General features: G+C 46.9%; 2 protein-coding genes across 2 annotated transcripts in view; one reads left to right on the top strand and one right to left on the bottom strand.

The window, feature by feature from the left end:
• The window catches only part of LOC137527784 (leucine-rich repeat neuronal protein 1-like), a 67,450-nt gene extending 63,802 nt beyond the window's left edge, over positions 1–3,648 (bottom strand). The window contains exon 1 of the mRNA XM_068248680.1: positions 3,440–3,648. The gene's annotated coding sequence lies outside the window, so the exon portion shown is untranslated. The remainder of the gene's footprint in view (positions 1–3,439) is intronic.
• Positions 3,649–4,898: 1,250 nt separating this feature from the next.
• The window catches only part of LOC137527786 (properdin-like), a 95,838-nt gene continuing 81,159 nt past the window's right edge, over positions 4,899–19,577 (top strand). The window contains exon 1 of the mRNA XM_068248686.1: positions 4,899–5,077. Within this exon, the coding sequence (XP_068104787.1) occupies positions 5,008–5,077 (70 nt within the window). The 5' untranslated portion in view covers positions 4,899–5,007. The remainder of the gene's footprint in view (positions 5,078–19,577) is intronic.

The raw sequence follows: 19,577 nt of genomic DNA, 5'->3' as shown, positions 1-19,577 counted from the left end.
GGGGGGGGGGGGGGGGGGGGCGTTTTTTTATGACTCTCGAACTGGGTGAAATTTAGCCTAGAAACTGCCCTGTATACAGTATATGCACAGATCTGTACATCAGTCCTAAAAGAGGGGTGATTGAGGAGCAAAGAGGAAGAGAGGGACTGTGTTCCCAAAGAGGGACTCTCCCTCCAAAACAGAGACAGTTGGGAGCTATGCTGTTCTCCCGTACCTCCAGTGCCCACCTCTATTCCCCTGTGCCTCCAGTGTCTCCCTCTGTTCCCTCTGCCTACCCTATGCCCTGTGCCTTCAGTGCCCCCCTCTGCAGGCCCATGTCTGCCCACGATGCCAAGTGAGTCGACTTCCTCACCAGGTAGAAACAGGAAGTGAAGAGAGTGCCTGGCCAACCTATACTGGGGGCAACTGTACCTAGCTACCAATACTGGTGGCACCTATACCTGGCAACCTACCTATACTGAGAGTGTTTTTTGGAGGGCTCACCACAGCTATAACGTGCGGTGCAAATTGTCGGGTGCTGTACGATCATTCCAATTGGGGAGGGGGGGGGGGGGGGCATTCTCACAAGTTTACCTCAGGCAGCAAAAAGTCTAGAACCAGCGATGCCGCTCCTTCCCCTCACTGTGTCACCTCAGTTCCCTTGTGTCTTCAGTGTACTGCAGCACAATGTCATTTTATCGATTTTTTTTCTTTGAATTTTTTTAAAATTCATTTTCTCAAAAACTACAAGGTCTTTTTGAATAAAAAAAATCACTTGTTCCCACAGAATCAAATTTCGAATTTTCAGGCCGTTGATATCAGCGTGTTGTTCGTAAGTGAGTTGACTACATGTACTTTAAACCGGATATTTTACGTTTTTGTAGTGAATTTACAAAATTGGCTTCAATTCACAAGACACGTTCATTAAAAAATAAAGGGTCAGTAAAATACCATATTCTGTGTTTTAGACTTTCTTCTGAACCCACTAAGATTTTCATACATGCGGTAATAATTTGGTAATTTACCAAAAATATTTTAAATAAATTCACCAAATATTCTTTTCACATTCATTTTGGCGAAAATTATGTTAAATTTGATTTTCGAGCAAAAATTCCAATGAAAATTTTTCTTGTTACCGTATATTCCGGACTATAAGACTCTCCTGACCATAAGGCACACCTGGGTTTAGAGGACAAAAACCAGGGGAGAAAATATCAAACCTGGTGCATCCATGGTGAAGGGGCAACTTGTGGATTATGCCCCCTTTGTACCTCATGCCCCTTTGTACCTCTTGTGTCTCCCTGTGTCCTCCTCTGTCCCCCTTGTGTCCTCCTGTGCCACCCATGTGTCTGCTTCTGTTCTACTTGTGTCCTCCTGTGTCCCCCATGGGTCTGCCTCTGTCCCCTTGTGTCCTCCTGTGTCCCCATGTGTCCTCCTCTATGCCCCTTTGTGTCCCCCTGTGTCCTCTGTTTGTCCTCCTGTGTCCTCCTCTGCATGGACCCAGTTCAGGGGGTCCCCAACATTGCGTTGGGTTGGAGGGTCGTATTGGCAGGTGTTCACAAGTCAGGAACTCCCTATATTTGGACTATAAGATGCAGTTACTTTTCCCCCCCACCTTTGGGGCGAAAAAGTGAGTCTAATAGTCCAAAAATTACAGTATTTATCGAGCTCTACACAAATTTTCACTGTATTATTTGCATTTTCACTGTGAAAATGACTGCGTGAAAATACCATTTTTCTGTGTTGTCACGCTTTTTATGATTGTTTTTTTTTTTTTTTGCGGTACAAATATCGAATTTCTGCTTTAACCACTTCGCATCCAGACCTTGTTTTCCCCTTATTGACCAGAGCAGTTTTGACGCTTTAGCGGTGTCCCTATTCAATCAGCAATAACTTTATCCCTACTCACTACACCTAAATGATCTATATATCGTTTTTTTCAAGACAAACCAGGCTTTCAATGGGGGGTATTTAGTCCCAAGAACAATTTTGTTTTCTAGGCATTTTAATTGAAAAAAGGGAACAAAAATTAAAAAAATGCATTATTTCTCAGTTTTTAACAATTCCAGTTTAAAAATAAAAAGTACCACAGTTTATAAAACCATTCCACCAGTTAATGTCCCCCCTAATATAGTCAGATGTGCCCCGAGTATCAGCCCAACCTTCCCAGTTTAGCCAGATGTGACCCCAATATCGGCACCCCAGTATAGTCAGATGTGTCCCATGTATCTACCACCCCCCAGTACAGAGAGACAGTAACGCCGCCAGGATTGGCACCCCTCATTATAGGCAGTTGTGTCCCCCGGATAAAATTTCCCCCTTTATAGCCATATGTACCCCCAGAATTGCCCCCCCCCACCAATTATAGCCAGATGTGCCCCCAGTATTAGGTTACCCCCTCCCCCAGATAATCAAATGATCCCCCATTGTCAGATGTCATCCCCCCCAGTTACCCAGATGCCTGGCAGTTTTTTGCACCCCCAACCCCCCCCTCCCCCCCCCCCCAGTGTGGGTAGCCAGATGTATGACCCCCCCCCCCCCATTAGGCAGCCCCTCCGTGCACAGATGCTAAAAAAATGTAAATAAAGCCGCCTCTCTCACCTTACCTCGTTCCAGCGATGAGCCTGCAGCCTGAGCATCCGATCCCAGCTCTGATCTCAGTCGCGTATTGCCGGTGACCCGGGTCCCGGCTTGATGACGTCATCAAGCCGGGACCCGGGTCACCGGCAATACGCGGCTGAGTTCAGAGCTGGGATCGGATGCTCAGGCTGCAGGCTCATCGCTGGAACGAGGTAAGGTGAGAGAGGCGGCTTTATTTACATTTTTTTAGCATCTGTGCACGGAGGAGGGGGAGATGAAGGATCACGCTGTTTGTTACAGCGGTGATCGTTCATCCGCGGGGGGGTCACTAATTGGCTACAAGGGAACATGTTCCCTTTTGCCAATTAGTAAGGCAACCGACAGTGCCGGGGGGGTGCGCTCTGAAGCGCACCTGTCCCTGCACAAAAGGGCTTAAGGCAGGTCAGTATATCTACGTGGCTGTGGCTTGGAGAGTGCCACAGCTGACGTAGATATACTGTAGTGGTGGGGAAAGTGGTTAAAATAATGATTTTTAGCATTTTCACTAAAATTTCTTGAAAGCAAAAATAGCAATTGTGATGGCAAAAATTCGCAAGCAACACTGCAATTCACAAAGATTTTTACCTTATGAGGTATTTATTTACGTATTATAAGGAATCGTGTGGTATTTCATTTGGTATTTGATAGATTATTGCAGTGCAGGGAAAATGAATGAAAGATGTGATACAGACAGCATTGTTTCTCATTGTGCTGACAAGTAAAGAGCAAGTCCAAGCTGCATGAAATTAACAACATTTGTATCAGCTCAAAACCATTAGTATATTATTAACAATTTTTAATTACTACATAATAATATTGTGAAATATGTCTTTATTATTACCTTTCTTAGTCTTCTGAACATTTTGATTAGTTTTCACATTTTCTTCCTTTCTATAACCGTCTGAACACTTTAACCATTTCAGCCCACGGGTATTTTTCACCTTCTGCATCAGAGCAATTGTCACCTCCCATTTACTCGCCAATAACTTTATCACTACATCTTGTTTTTTCCGCCACCAATTAGGCTTTCTTTGGGTGGTAAATTTTTTTCTAAATGCATTTTAACAGGAATATTAAGAAAAAAATGGAAAAGAATCATTATTGTTCAGCCATTATAGCTTTAAAATACTACATGCTACCATAATTAAAACCTATGTGTTTTGTTTGCCCATTTTTCCCGGTTATTACACCATTTAAATTATGTCCCCATCACAATGTATGGTGCCAATATTTTGTTTGAAAATAAAGGTGCATTTTTTCAGTTTTTCATCGATCACTATTTATAAGCTTATAATTTAAACATGTTCATAATATTCCCTCTTCATATGCATATTAAAAAAGTTCAGACCCTTAGGTAACTATTTATGTTTTGTTTTTGTTTTTTAGCTGTAATTTTTTTTTTCATTAAAAATTTTATTTGGGTAATTTTAGATGTGGGTTATTAAAACATTTATGTAGATGCAGTTTTACTATTTGGCCACAAGATGGCCACAGTGAGATTTTTTTAAGCCCTGGAAGTGAAGTGCTCGCTTCCAGGAAGCATAAGGAGGACAGAGAAACTTTTTTTTTTTGTTAGAAAGATGGCGGTTTCTCACAAGAAACCGTCAGTCTTTCTACCGGGGACTTAGATCAATGAATGGGAACTATGTTTCCATTCATTGATCTCCAGGCTAACGGGAGGGGAGGGGGGGGGGCACGGGAGCGCACAGCAGCCCTACAGCAGCCGCCTGGACGTGACAATCACGTCCAGGCGGCATAAATGGTTAAAGTAGACCTGAACTCTTGCACATGACAGAAGGAAAACAGAGTATTTAGAGGGTTTGGCCTGTCCTCCTCATCTGTGAGAAATCACAAGTGTAATGTGATCTCTCAGCTGTGTCAGCTGGCTGACTTGGTGGAGCAGCTAATTTGTAAACAAATAATGTTAACCCTATATCTGCTTCCATAAAAGCAGGAAGTAGACACACTACAGATTTATTGCAGGATTTGTATCAGCTGTAACAAATACATGTTTTTCTTTAAAGGGTATTATGCTGTTGTGCATCTTGTAGAGCAGAGAGGAAATTCTGAGTTAAGGTCCGCTCTAAGTCTTGCTCCTGTAACTGACTAGAACCTTCACATTACGCCACCATCTGCATCGTATTAGCAGGGAAGCCAGAAAAAAAGTCAGTCATTTTCACAATCCTGTGATGGTTATCAAGTCCACAATAAATATATTGCCAAAATCCCCACCTCTTCTCCTCTCTCAGCACTGGAAAGGCATCTCCAGGAGATAAAATAAGGAACTGCTTGCAGAGGAAGCCTACACAAACTGTAAGCTGGCTCTTCTATTGCACAAACCTTGCAAGGAGACCACAGGAGGACATAAGCCTATTTCTTTTACAAGGAGATAAAGAGAACACAAGCAACATGGCACCTGGCACACAGCTCCTCCTGATCACATCTGGGATACTGGTGCTCACCCTACAAACCTCTGCAGGTCAGTCATTCTAGGGCTGCATTTTTACAGGTTGGTAAATATGTAGGGCACCAGCCTTTCTACTGCCAAAAAGCATACTTTGAAGGATTCCCCCCCTCCAGAAACTGTCATTGGGCCAATCACTGCAGTCAATCAGTAACAGTGATCTATCAGATGTCACTGCTACTGATTGAGTGCAGTGATTGGCCCAATGACAGTGCCATGGTACAACATGCCATGATAAGAGGCATATATCGACACCTCACCTGCTTTTGATGTCATGGAGAAGGGCGGCAGATGCCACCGGTTGAATGAGAATGGGGATTCAGGGATGCGAGGATGAGGAGGGTAGTGTGTGCCAGTAAGGCAGGCGGGAGAGCGGACAGGAGGCAGGTGCCACCGGTAGAATGAGGATGGGGATTAGGGGATGTGTCTATGAGGATGGTAGTGTGTGCCAGGAAGGAGGGTGGGAGAGCGAAGAGGAGGCAGGTGCCAGGTGGCCCAAACTGTTTGTCCAAATGCCGCCCCCTAGATTTTGCCGCCTGAATCACATGATTCAGGTAGCTTCATGGTAGGTCCGGCCCTGTAGAGCAAAGCACAGGTCAGATAGTAGACAGTGGATTTGTCAGACGCCAGGATTATAGCAAAGGGATTGGACAAAGAATGTAGGGATGAAGGGCAGCTGGGTAAGTAAGACCGGCAAAGGAGCAGAAGTAAGTGGAGTGGTAGTATAGAGGGTGGGGTAGTGGAGAGTAGATGAAGGCTGGGCAAACAAGGTTCAGTAGAGGCGACAGTGTGTGTGGTGGTGGTGGTGGTGGGGGGCATATAGATGATACGTAGTGGTAGAGGGGATGTCCGGAACACTTGATATGGAGGTTAGGATAATACATGAGGGTTGGGTAAACAAGGCTCAGTAGAGATGGAGGCATTCATGGGCAAGAGGAGGGGTGTAGAAATGCAGAAGATGGGGAGAGAGAGAGATAGATACTGTAGATAGATAGAGTAACCCAGGGGCGCCTCTAGCCATGTTGTCACTCCAGGCGAGAAAATCTGTGGTGCCCCTCCCCCCCACCCCCATGGCGCCCTTTCATGAAAATAATCATAATGCGGCAGGGTTTCATCAGAAAATTCGCAATGCGGGCAGTGTTTCACCAGAAAATACACGTAATGTAAAGCTGCAGAAGTGAGCTTACGGGCTGTGGGCCAGTGAACTGATGCAGAGTCTATTTGACGCCGCAAGCCTGTTCACCATCTGGGGACACAACATCTGGCGGGGGTTGACCACGGTCCTCCCTGCACAGCACTCATGCCTGGTCGGCCTGGAACCCTACAATGGGTCAGAAGGAGGCACAAAGGGGGACAGAAGGAGTCACAGGGGGACAGAAGGAGGCACATGGGGACAGAAGGAGGCACATGGGGACAGAAGGAGGCACATGGGGACAGAAGGAGTCACAAAGGGAAACAGAAGGAGGCACAGGAGGACAGAAGGAGGCAGAGTGGGACTAAAGGAGGAACAGGGGGGCAGAGGTAGCACAAGGGGACAAATAAAGGCAAAGGGGACATAAGGAGGCACAAAGGGCACAGAAGGAGGCCAAGATGGAACAAAGGAGGAAAGAAGGTTGCACAAGGCACAGAGGTGTCAGCTGCCTGCAACTTACGCCAAGTAGATTCAACAGAAGCAAGTAATAGAACAGCCACAGGGGTGTGGCTTAATTTGGGGGTGGGGCTTAATTCTGCAACATGGCGCCCCCCAGGACCAATGGCACTCCAGGCAATGGCCTCTACTGCCTATGCCTAGAGGCGCCCCTGGAGTAACCCCCCCCCCCCCCCCCCATTATACGACATCAATGGAGAGTGTAGTTCTGGTTGCTTAAGAATCAATGAAACTGTAACCAGTAATTGAACTTCATCCCAATCAGTAGCTGATACCCTCTGTCCCTAGAGAAATCCTTACCTTTTCTCAAATGCATCATCGGGGGAGGGGGGGGGGGAGGGGGGCCTGAAGGGGCGGGGGGTCTGTATGGCTAATATTGTGGTAAAAACCCACCCGCAGTGTGATGTCAGGACTGTCTGTGAACCTCGTTGCATTGTGAAAAATAGCTGTTTCCAACTGCCAAAAAAAGCAAGCAACATCCATTCCAGTGACCTCACCTGCCAGCAGTAAAAAAATGTCACCATGTGATAAATGTCAGAATGTAAATCAGGGAGTGGAAAGATTTTACAATGGGCAAACGCTGACTTAAAGCATTTATACATCATTATTGTAAAATGGAAGCACTTTTTTTAATTACATTATTTTCACTGGGGGTTCCTCTTTAAATATAGGCCTAGATAAGAAACAGTACTATACCCGTGGGCCAGAGTTTGACATGTATGCTGTAGACAGAAAAATAGGTGTATGAAAATGTTTGGGCACCACGGGCAAAATTATAAACCATAGTATTGAGCTGCGCTCTCCATACTCCCTAGAAGACAACATTTATCCACATAGCGTAATTCTGTAATCCTTAATTCACACAGCACTCAGTGATAGTGAGAAACGAGAAACGTCCCATAGGGCTTAATGGGAGCTTCGCGCGAAGCGTCGGGTGCTGCGCGCGGTAACTTCGCGCGAGTTTCTTCTTATCATGCCTAAAGTGAGTTTAGGCATGATAAGGGCCTTTTCACCAGCGTGCAAACACTTTGCACCGCTTGGTGAATCAAGCCCATCATGCCTAAACTGAGTTATAAAGGGCTTTTCACCAGGGTGCTAACTGTTAGCACCGCTTTGTGAATCAGGCCCGATAAGTTTAAGCACCAACTGCGTTAGCACCGCAGTGCACAGCTGATCAAAAGTTTTGCGCTAGCAAAGTCTGGTGCACTTCGCATAGAGTTTAATGGCGCTGCTTTGCGTGCGGGACTTTGCGCGCTATCTACACTTATCTAAACTTAGCATGCCTAAACTTATCACACCTAAACTTATCACACCTAAACTTATCACGCCTAAACTGGCTTTTCACCAGTGTGGTGCAAAGGTTATCATGCCTAAAGTCTTTTAGGCGTGATACTTGAGTTATCACCGCTTTGTGAATCAGGCCCATCATGCCTAAACTTATCACACCTAAACTTATCATGCCTAAACTTATCACACCTAAACTTATCATGCCTAAACTGAGTTTAGGCGTGATAAAGGGCTTTTCACCAGTGTGCTAACTGTTAGCACCGCTTTGTGAATCAGGCCCAAAATCTTCAATATTCTTTAATACTTCAGATAATCCAGATAAAACTCCATAAAAGATACATAAAACATAAAAACCATCATAGCGTATTATGTTATTAAATTAGAAACAACCCGCGCAATGAATGCGCACTCACGTCTGCGTTCTTGTAAAGTTCGCACATCAAAATGACTCTCTCATCAGCGGGGTCTGTCCTGGCATCAGTAAGGGGAAATGCGGCGTCCCGTATCCCTCTATCTCTCTCCCTCTGCCCGGATTGTCACCCACGCTCCTTGCACTCGTTTGTAATTGCCGGCTCGTTGTTTCGCAAGCAGTGACGTCAGACGCGCTGACGTCACTGCTTGCGAAACAACGAGCCGGATTACAGAATTACGCTATGTGAATAAATTTTGTCTTCTAGGGAGTATGGAGAGCGCAGCTCAATACTATGGTTTATATTGACATTCTGGAACTCTGTACCAGCGGTCCCATGAACAGTATATGGTGCTTTGGAGATATATAGGATTGCACTGGTAATATCAACAAGCCGTGAGCTTTATGCAAGTGGACTGCAGTAAGGTCTGATAGGAACAGTGACTATTTGTGGATCATATTTGTATAATCACCTGTGCATTGGAGGCAGCGCGACCCTACATATAATTTCACACGGGCAAAATTATAGTTAACTTTGTAATAAGTGACAAGTAGTAAATAACTACTGCAAGACATACGGCATCCACAAAATGTAACCAGTACTGCTGCAAGTACATAGAAAAAGGGCTTGATTCACAAAGCGGTGCTAACAGTTAGCACGCTGGTGAAAAGCCCTTTATCATGCCTAAACTCAGTTTAGGCATGATAAGTTTAGGTGTGATAAGTTTAAGCGCCAACTGCGTTAGCACCGCAGTGCACAGCTGATCAAAAGTTTTACGCTAGCAAAGACTGGTGCATTTCGTATAAAGTTTAATGGCGCTGCTTTGTGTGCGGGACTTTGCAAGCGATCTAAACTTATCTAAACTTATCGGGCTCGATTCACCAAGCGGTGCTAACCCAGTTATCACGCCTAAAGGACTTTAGGCGTGATGACCTCTTCACCACTGAGTTAGCACCGTTTTTGCCTGCACTTCGCGCGAAGTTATCGCGCGCAAAGTTTTGCGCGCGCACCCGCACAGGCGCGCGCGCAAAGTCCCATAGGGTTTAATGGGCGCATCGCGCGAAGTGCGGGGCGCTTCGCGCGCACGCACGCGGGAGCGCGCGCAAAACTTTACGCGCGGAAACTTCGCGCGAAGCCCTTCTTATCATGCCTAAAGTGACTTTAGGCGTGAAGAGGGCCTTTTCACCACGGTGCTAACACTTTGCACCGCTTGGTGAATCGAGCCCATCATGCCTAAACTTATCACGCCTAAACTGGCTTTTCACCAGAGTGGTGCAATGGTTATCATGCCTAAAGTCTCTAACTGGGTTAGCACCGCTTTGTGAATCGAGCCCTAGGTGTGATAAGTTTAGGCATGATAAGTTTAGGTGTGATAAGTTTAGGCATGCTAAGTTTAAGCGCCAACTGCGTTAGCACCGCAGTGCACAGCTGATCAAAAGTTTTACGCTAGCAAAGACTGGTGCACTTTGTATAAAGTTTAATGGCGCTGCTTTGCGTGCGGGACTTTGCAAGCGATCTAAACTTATCTAAACTTAGCATGCCTAAACTTATCACACCTAAACTTATCACACCTAAACTTATCACGCCTAAACTGGCTTTTCACCAGCATGGTGCAATGGTTATCATGCCTAAAGTCTTTTAGGCATGCTAACTGGGTTAGCACCGCTTTGTGAATCGAGCCCAAAGACTTCAATTTTATTGTGTGACAAAAGTAGGTACAAAGGGCGCCCGGACAAAAAGGGCGCGGGGTGTAAACGCTAATTAACAATTAATCATTAATAGCGTTTATAAAAATAGTGTGCTATATTTCGTTTACAAATAATGTTTAACAAATTTATAAATAATTAAATAATGTTTATGAAATCGGCAATTGTGAAAACTTTAATCTTCCCTGTTTCAAAATGAAACTTATAATTACGTTTATTAAAATAACGATAATATATGATTAATTGTTATAATTGTATATTATTGTGAATAACCTTCATTTATGGTTTGTTCTTATAATAAAATCTGAAAATATTCTTTATAACGATGATATAAATATAACTACGTTCGTAATAAGTGTTGTAAAACATTAGTAATTATTACTAAAATTGTAGTAAAACTATACCTAAGCCTACTCTTACACAGAACCCTCCCTGTACCTATCCCTAACCCCCTAGACCCCCCTGGTGGTGCCTAAACCTAAGACCCCCCTGGTGCTGCCTAAACCTAAGACCCTCCTGGTGGAGCCTAAACCTAAGACCCCCCTGGTGGTGCCTAACCCTAACCACTCCCCTGGTGATTTATATTGTAATGTTACTATACCTAACCCTACTCTCACACAGAACCCTCCCTGTACCTATCCCTAACCCCTAGACGCCCCTGGTGGTGCCTAAACCTAAGACCCCCCTGGTGGTGCCTAAACCTAAGACCCCCCTGGTGGTGCCTAAACCTAAGACCCCCCTGGTGGTGCCTAAACCTAAGACCCCCCTGGTGGTGCCTAAACCTAAGACCCCCCTGGTGGTGCCTAAACCTAAGACTCCCCTGGTGGTGCCTAAACCTAAGACCCCCCTGGTGGTGCCTAAACCTAAGACTCCTCTGCTGGTGCCTAAACCTAAGACTCCCCTGGTGGTGCCTAAACCTAAGACTCCCCTGGTGGTGCCTAAACCTAAGACTCCCCTGGTGGTGCCTAAACCTAAGACTCCTCTGGTGGTGCCTAAACCTAAGACTCCCCTGGTGGTGCCTAAACCTAAGACCCCCCTGGTGATGCCTAACCCTAACCACCCCCCTTAGTCATCGCTTTATTATGTGGATAATAATGTTTTACAAATTGTGACTCCAAAAAATATATTGCAATTTACATTACGTACTGATCGCTTTATTTTGTGAATGTTTTAAAAACAGTAAGGGATAAATCTTTAAATAATGTTTTAATTAGTTAAATAGGATAAATATGTTTAATATTTTTATAAACGTTATTCGGCACGGGTGCATTTTATAAACGTAAATCACCACAAGCTCAGTTATAAATCATTAAATATCTCCGGGCGCCGTTTGTAAACTTTATTTAGTTCCGGCGCCCTTTTTTCCTGCTCTGCGCCCATTAAACGTTATTTATTATGGGAGTGAATGGCGGCGCCCTTTTTGTCCACTAGCTGCCTGCGCCCTTTTTTCCCAGCTCCGTACAAAGGACCTCCATAAAAGGATGAAACCATGGCTCGCCACAGTGAGTGCTAATCAGTTTCAGCACTGACCACCTTCTGTCACAGGTTAAGCCAAATCGCCCAGCTAATAGTTTATGCAAAAAATGGCATATCTGTCAATTCAGATTGGTCATATGTGGCCCCACCACCAACGCACACTGAGGGCCCACACCAACACATCACACGCAGGGCCCTGCGATTGCAATATTCCGCCCTATGAATGCTGGTCTCCAGCGTAGCCAACCTCGCCAGACCTCCCAGCGTGTCACTCCCTTGCATTGGCGTAGTTAGGGAGCTATGGGCCCCAGTGCACGTTATATATTGGGCCCCCGCTACAACTTGCCAAGGACAAAGTATTAGAGGTGCAAGAAGGGAATAGGGAACAGCTTGTTAATGATTGCTACTATTCAAAGCCTCTATAGAAGTGATTCTTAGCAGTACAGGACCAAAAAACAGCTAATGCTGCAGTTAAGGGAGGGCTCTACGGGGCCACTCTGGCCCAAGGGCCCCGGTGCGGTCACAACCTCTGCAACCCCTATTGCTACACCACTGCTCCCTTGAGCTGCGGAGAGGATTCTGCTCCATCCGCGCTCCGCTCGTTTTCCTGACACTTGGCCGGACTCTGTGGGTTGGCATGCAATATCTAGTAATGAGCTCCTGATTAAATCTGGATGAAATCTGAATGGGCTTCATTCAGATTTTATCTGGATAATTAATGCAGCTGAGTGGGTGGGTGAGGGGAAGGGTCAAACTTACCCAGCATGTGTCTTCTTTCATCTGTCCCACGGCGCCTCGCTTGCTGCGTTCCAAGCTGCGCTCCAAACACTTCCTCCTTTCACGTTGAAGGAGGAAGCATATTAGTCACGTGACACGGCTTGGAATGCATCATGGGAGACGCCATGGGACGGATGAAAGAAGACACATGCTGGGTAAGTTTAAACCCCCCTCCCCCCCTCACTCATCTGCATAAATTATCCGGATGTTCATCACTAACGATAACTTGCTTCCTGGATCACGTGAATGCTCAGTATGGTGGTCCACCCCCCCCCCCCCCCCCCCGCTGACGTGTTTCGCCCTGCCCACGGGGCTTTCTCAAAGCGACTGACTACTGCAAGACATTGTTGACAGGTAGATAGAAATCTGAAAATAAAATAAGGGCTCGTTCACACAGTTTTATTCCTGACCTAGTCCTGGCTGCCTATCATGTTCGTTACTGTAGCAACACTTGCGTTACTCAAGTACCAGGGGTCCCGCTAATAGCGTAACCGGCGGTACAGCAGTGTAGTAATATTGGCATGTGCGCTGTCTGCATGTGCGCTGTCTGCACACAGCAGTATTAATGCAGCTTCGTGCATTAGACCCAATGGCTCTTCTATTGTTATTTCTTCCCACTTGACCTCCTCCCTTCTCTTCCCCACAGAACAGGCTGTTCATCAAATTGCCCAGCAGTGTGTCTGTGCAGCGGTCAAACCTAAGCTGTCAACAAAAATAATCTATATTGTTTACTGAAAATAGGTATTTAACTTAAAGAGAATTGTTTAGACAGGGAGAGAGAGGGCACTCAAACAGAAATGTGTGCGTCAAAATAAATGCTATACTGATCTAATAATAGTGGGATATTGGGGAGGAAAAAGTTCATATACGCTCAACCCCATATTGATCATTCCAGTCAGTGCAGGATCTGGTAGGCCAGGCCAATCCACATGAACAAGCGAAAAGGATCCACAAGACATCGTGCAATAAAACCACAAAACTGACGAGTGTCGGCCTTACAATCTGCCCTCAGTCATAGTCATCAGGGGCACCTCTAGCCATGTTGTCACTCCAGGCGAGAAAATCTGTAGCGCCTCCCCCACCCCATGGCGCCCTCCCATGAAAATAATCGTAATGCGGCAACGGTTTACCAGGAAATAATCATAATGCGGCTGCGTTTCATCAGAAAATACGCAATGCGGGCAGTGTTTCACCAGAAAATACACGTAATGTAAGGCTGCAGAAGTGAGCTTACGGGCTGTGGGCCAGTGAACTGACTATTTGACGCCACAAGCCTGTTCACCACCTGGGGACACAACATCTGGCAGGGGGTGATCACGGTCCCCCCTTCACAGCACTCATGCCCGCCTGGTCAGCCTGGCACCCTCTACAATGGGTCAGAAGGAGGCACAAAGGGGGACAGAAGGAGTCACAGGGGGACTAAAAGAGGCACATGGGGACAGAGGAAGGCGCAGGGGACAGAGGTGGCACATGGGGACTGAAGAGGCACATGGAGGCCGAAGGAGGCACAAAGGGATACAGAAGGAGGCACAGGAGGACAGGAGGAGGCAGAGTGGGACTGAAGGAGGCACAGGGGGCAGAGGTAGCACAAGGGGACAAATAAAGGCAAAGGGGACATAAGGAGGCACAAAGGGCACAGAAGGAGGAAAGAAGGATGCACAAGGCACAGAGGTGTCAGCTGCCTGCAACTTACGCCAAGTAGATTCAGCAGAAGCAAGTAATAGAACAGCCACAGGAGTGTGGCTTAATCTTGGGTGGGGCTTAATTTGGGGGCGGGGCTTAATTCTGCAACATGGCACCCCCCAGGACCAATGGCACTCCAGGCAATGGCCTGTACTGCCTATGCCTAGAGGCGCCCCTGGTCATAGTTAAAGTGAGCCTGTTAAAGAGAGTCTGAAGTGAAAAAAATTGCAAAATTTACCTTAGCATTCGCTTCAGAACTCTCACCAGCACTAAACTGCCGCATTTTCGAGGGAAAAACGAGGGCTGCAGACCCCCCAAATCCCCGGGGGGGGTCTAAGGATGGCACTTCCTGGAAGGGGCAGAGCTCTCTGCTGCAGCTCTGCCTCTTCTAATGTCAATCGCGGCGGATCGCCGCCTTTCCCCGCCCCTCTCTCTCTTTCTTCACAGAAAGGGGCGGCGATCCGCGCGGCAATTGACGGCAGGAGAGGCAGAGCTACAGCGAATAGCTCAGCCTCTCAGGGCAGCACAATCCACGACCAAGTTGGTCGTGGATGTTTGCCCGGGGTTTTGGGGGGTCTGCAGCCCTCGTTTTTCACCGGGATGCGGCGGTTGAGCGCTGGTGGGACTTGGGAAGCGAATTTAAAGGTAAATATAGCAGAAAAAAATTTGCTTCAGAGTCTGTTTAAGGGGAAAGCTTTATGTAGGTGGGAGGAGAAAAGATTCCACCCTACACTTCAGACAACTCCTTAAAGGAACATTACATACAATTAAGTTACATATAAGCATCCATTCATTATACAAAATTATTCAATAAGAACATCAATAAATGCATAAAAGTAATGTTAAAAAAGTCACCACTAGAAAAAGGTTATGAAAAAGGAATCTGACAAAAGTAGCAGATATGCAAGAAGTAGGAGAGCAATAGGGTGGCATGAGGTACTGGCAGAAATATGCAACAACTAAAGCATAAACCAATTTAGATTGTATCAGTATACATATACCAGATTTAAATCCCACCGTGTATTTAAATCGTGAGCAGCGCGGGTGCCCATTCTGTGAATCCAGTAGGCCTCGCGTTTCAATAATAACCTCTGAATGTCACCCCCTCTAGTTGGACAACTAACCCGTTCCACCCCTTGAAAATTGAATGAGGACAAATCCCCTTTATGTGTATTCTCAAAGTATTTAGAAAATGCCGACTTTCAGTGGGATATTGGACAGTAGCCTGGCCACACAGAAGGCAATAAACTCAGATTCCTATAGCTGGAAATACACTTTAACCACCTTAAGACCACTCCACGCCCATGGGCGTGGCCACGGCAGCAGCCCCAGGACCGCCTAACGCCGATTGGCGTCAAGTCCTGGGGCTGCAGTTTTCAGGAGATCGCGCGCAGGATGCGCGCGCATCTCCTGCTCGGGGGTGGAGCTCTGCCCCCTCTTCAGTCTAATTACATGTACAAAGCTGCGATCAGCAGCAGCGCTGCACTGAGGACAGCCGTGTGACACGGCTATCCCCCTGGGGGACAAGAGAGCGATCGCCCCTCATAGGCAGAAGCCTATGACAGCTGATCGCCAGGATTGGGGGGTGGACTGGGAGGGTTTAAAAAAAAAAAGAAATAGTAGAAAAAAACAAAACATAAATATTGATAAAAAAAATAAACACTGGGGGGGCGATCAGACCCCACCAGCAGAGAGCTCTGCTGTGTTGTGTGGCCCTGCAGCTTGGCCTTAAAGCTGCAGTGGCCAATTACAGAAAAAAACAGCCTGGTCTTTTGGGGAGTTTAGCACTGTGGTCCTCAAGTGGTTAAAGGGACACTGTAGTGACGTATAGTAGAATGCAATGAATTATTCAGGATACCCACTTTTACGATAAAAGTCCTGGTTTCTACATCAGAAACACTTTCTATATCTATATATTGTTGTATATTGTTATGTTACTCTGCCCTCCCAGTGATGTCAGAGCCTAGGCTGTTTATTATGCAGAATTCATCTCCCAGTGCACTCTGGGAGACCAGGTTTTATTTTATACAAACATTCCATAGCAATGCACCTGCCAGCACTAAAGATGTTGCCATGTAAATCAGGGTAAGGGAAGATTTTACAATGTGCAAACTGACTAAATAATTCATAAAGAAATATTATAAAAAAAATGAAGACAATTGTATTCATTATGTTATATACAGTAAAGTTCCTCTTTAAGAGGCCAGAAGGTAACTTAAAGTGACCCAGAGTAGAATAAAGCTTCCGTTTTTTACTTACCCGGGGCTTCCTCCAGCCTCATAAGCATGGCTGTGTCCCTCGCAATCCTTCCGCAGTCCTTCTGGAATCCTCCGTGCAGCCACAATCTACCCCCGGTATGTGGCTCAGTCGGACTCAGTCTTACTGGGTGACATCAGCCAGGGCCTTCTGCGCTTGTGCAGAAGGTCCACGGCTGACATCACTGAGCCGAGTACCGGGGCCCACCGCGGCGGAACGGGACATCGTAGCAGGACGGCCAGATGGCATTGGAGTGAGCCACAAGACAGGGCTGGTGCCTCCATTAAGGCAAGTGGGGCAATTACCCCTGGGCTCCTAAGCGCTGCCAGTCCCCCAACCTCCCCCTTAAAGAGACACTGAAGCGACAATAATTCTCGCTTCAGAGCTCATAGTTAGCAGGGGCATAGTTTAGCAGGGGCATAGTTTATCCCGCGGCTAAACGGGGGTCCTTTCACCCTCAACCCCCCCCCCCCCCCCCGCAAAATCAACGACCAAGTTGGTCGTAGATTTTGCTGCTCCTAGAGGCAGGGCTAACGGCTGCAGCCCTGCCTCTCAGCGCGTCTATCAGCGGCGCATCGCCGCCTCTCCCCCGCCCCTCTTAGTGAAGGAAGACTGAGAGGGGCGGGGGAGAGGCAGAGATACGCGCTGACAGACGCGCGTGGGGCAGGGCTGCGGCGGTTAGCCCTGCCTCAATCAGGAAGAGATCCCCGGCTGCATGGAGGGGATTTCGGGGGTTAAGGGACCCCCGTTTAGCCGCGGGATAGCGGCGGTTTAGCAGGGGCACACATGCCCCTGCTAACTATGAGCTCTGAAGCAAGATTTATTTTCACTTCAGAGTCTCTTTAACTGTTACGTTCTCCTTGGGGCACAATAGCAGTATTGGTATCTCACCTGTTCTGGTGGCCGGTGCGCTGTTGCGTTCCTTCATGCTCCTGGTCTTCCTCTTGCTGCCTGCCTCTTGTGGTTAGCCCATATCATTACACTTACACATAAAATGTACCAGTCACAAGAGGCTGGCAGCAGGAAGAAGACAGGGGCATGGTGCCGGCCGCCAAGACAAGTAAGATAGGATTCTGGTATTGTACAGGAGGAGTGGGAGAACAGGGGGGGGGCAGCAGCCGGTTTGGGGGGGGGGGGGGGGGCTGGAGGTTGAGTTTCCTGGGGGTCCCGAAGGTTACCTTTGCCCCGGTTCTGTCAAAACCAGCGTTATCAGCTGAACGACTGTTTGTACACACGACCGGTTGTTTGGAAAATCTGAAGTGTGTACGCACCTTTAAACTGACAGAGGATTTTACAACAGAAACTTCTTTTCCCCCGCTTCACTCTTCCTAATGTAGCGATTTGATGGAATAAACAGTGGGGGTCACACTAATCTAGGTCATTTGCCTACCCCTCAGCCCCTCCAGATATATATGATGCCAATGCATCATTTTAAACCAGTCTGTTAGCACCCAGTCCCCACCTTTGCCACTTTTGACTAATATGGTGTAGTGCATAAAGTATCACAGAATTTAGCATTTATATATCTTTATAGATTTTTCTACGTATGCATGATTCACACTTTTCTATGTGCACCATGCATAATATGTAGTCACTGTAGCACGCTATGCCACTTAGAGTGGCGTCTACTGCTCCAGTTCCTGCTTTAATTTAAATGCACTATATATATTTTTCCATCACCAGTCATATTTTATTTGGCCACTAGATGGCACCTACCCCCCCATTGGCATCCAATGCATGCATTAGCATTTTGCAGCCATCTAGTAAGTTTGGTCTGCAAAGAATGCCGTAAGAGGGAGGCGAGGCTACTACCCAGAATTCTTGGTGGAACACATATGCATTCCACTGTGCTATTTGCTGCTCTTAAAGGAAGTAGGCGGAATTTGCCGGCGTGGACACGCCAAATGCCGTCCTTAGAGCGTATTTAAACCTGGACAGTGGGAGTTTGCCCTCCAGCCTCCGTAGAAGCGCGACACAGAGCAAAACGGCTGTCAGATAAGCAGTGCCCAGCATCCACCGTCACCACCACACCTCCGAGCATTGGTATGTCCATGTATGCTGCACTACTGTTTTGTATTCATGCATTTGGACTGTGCCTCACTTTTTGAAGAATAAAACGTACGTTGCAGTGCCGATCATTGCTTCTCCTTCTTCCATGTTTTACAACAGAGAGGGAGAGCTGTGTGACGAAGGAATTGCTCCTAGTACTTGTCCTAATGTGTACCCTAACATACAGCACTGACAAAAAAGTTGTTTTAATCTATAGTATTCCTTTAAATGTTTCCCCCGGGAAAAAGCTTTATACTTTAAGAGGCCCTACACTACAAGCATGTAGGGTTAAAAAAAACAGTCAGGGCCCTTTTCCACAGGGGCGGTGCGGCATTTTTACATGGAGACCTTCATATTTTGACGTTACCGCGCTACGCGACGGAAGTGATGTTTTTGCCGCTCCCCTGACACAGGTTCAAAACTACATTACTGCATGGCTTCTGCGTCGACTTGCAGCGATCTGCGTCGGCCTGGAAGTCATGATAGTCTATGGCAATGGATGGATTTTAAAACAATTACCGATGCGACGTCGAGGTGTGCATGCACGAAAATGTATTTTTATCATACGCTTCTGTGCACCTTCGCATACACTGAAGCAGGAAGTGACCGTAAGCGCACGTCACTTCCTGCTTGGCTGCTGGCCAGACAGGGAACACCGCGTACTAACGCAGAGAACACCCCGTTCCCTGAAGGGCTGATTCTGGCGGAGCGATGCGGTGTGGCAAAAGCGACGCACCGCATTCCTAACACTGGTTTACACTACAGTGTGAAACCAGCCTCATCCTAGTTGACCATAGCAGTCCATTAGAATTTCCCTTTTACTGATCTGCCTACTGCAAAGTGAAAGCTGGTTGTTATAAGTTTCAGTACTTCGTTCATCAATACTAGGCAGGGCCGGTTCAAGTAACAATTGGGCCCTAGGGCAAAATTAGCCTGGGGGCCCCCCCAACAGACACAAACCGACCAAAAAGGGTCATTAGAGGCCCTTTGTTGCAGCCAAATTTCCATCATGGGCCCCTGAGCTGATTGCTGACCCTCCCCCAATCACCTCCCAACTTAACAGACTCTGCAGAGTCCCTGGGGAGCAACAGTTAAGATGGGGAGGGACACCTTGGGGGCCCCTACAGGCTCTGGGGCCCTGGGGCAATTGCCCATTTTTTCCTATGGTAGCTCCGGCCCTGATACTATGCCACCATTTGTGACAAGAAATGATTATTCTTTTT

The sequence above is a fragment of the Hyperolius riggenbachi genome, chromosome 8, assembly GCF_040937935.1.
Source record: "Hyperolius riggenbachi isolate aHypRig1 chromosome 8, aHypRig1.pri, whole genome shotgun sequence".
Taxonomy (NCBI): Eukaryota; Metazoa; Chordata; class Amphibia; order Anura; family Hyperoliidae; genus Hyperolius; species Hyperolius riggenbachi.
This window is presented reverse-complemented; position numbering and strand designations above follow the sequence as displayed.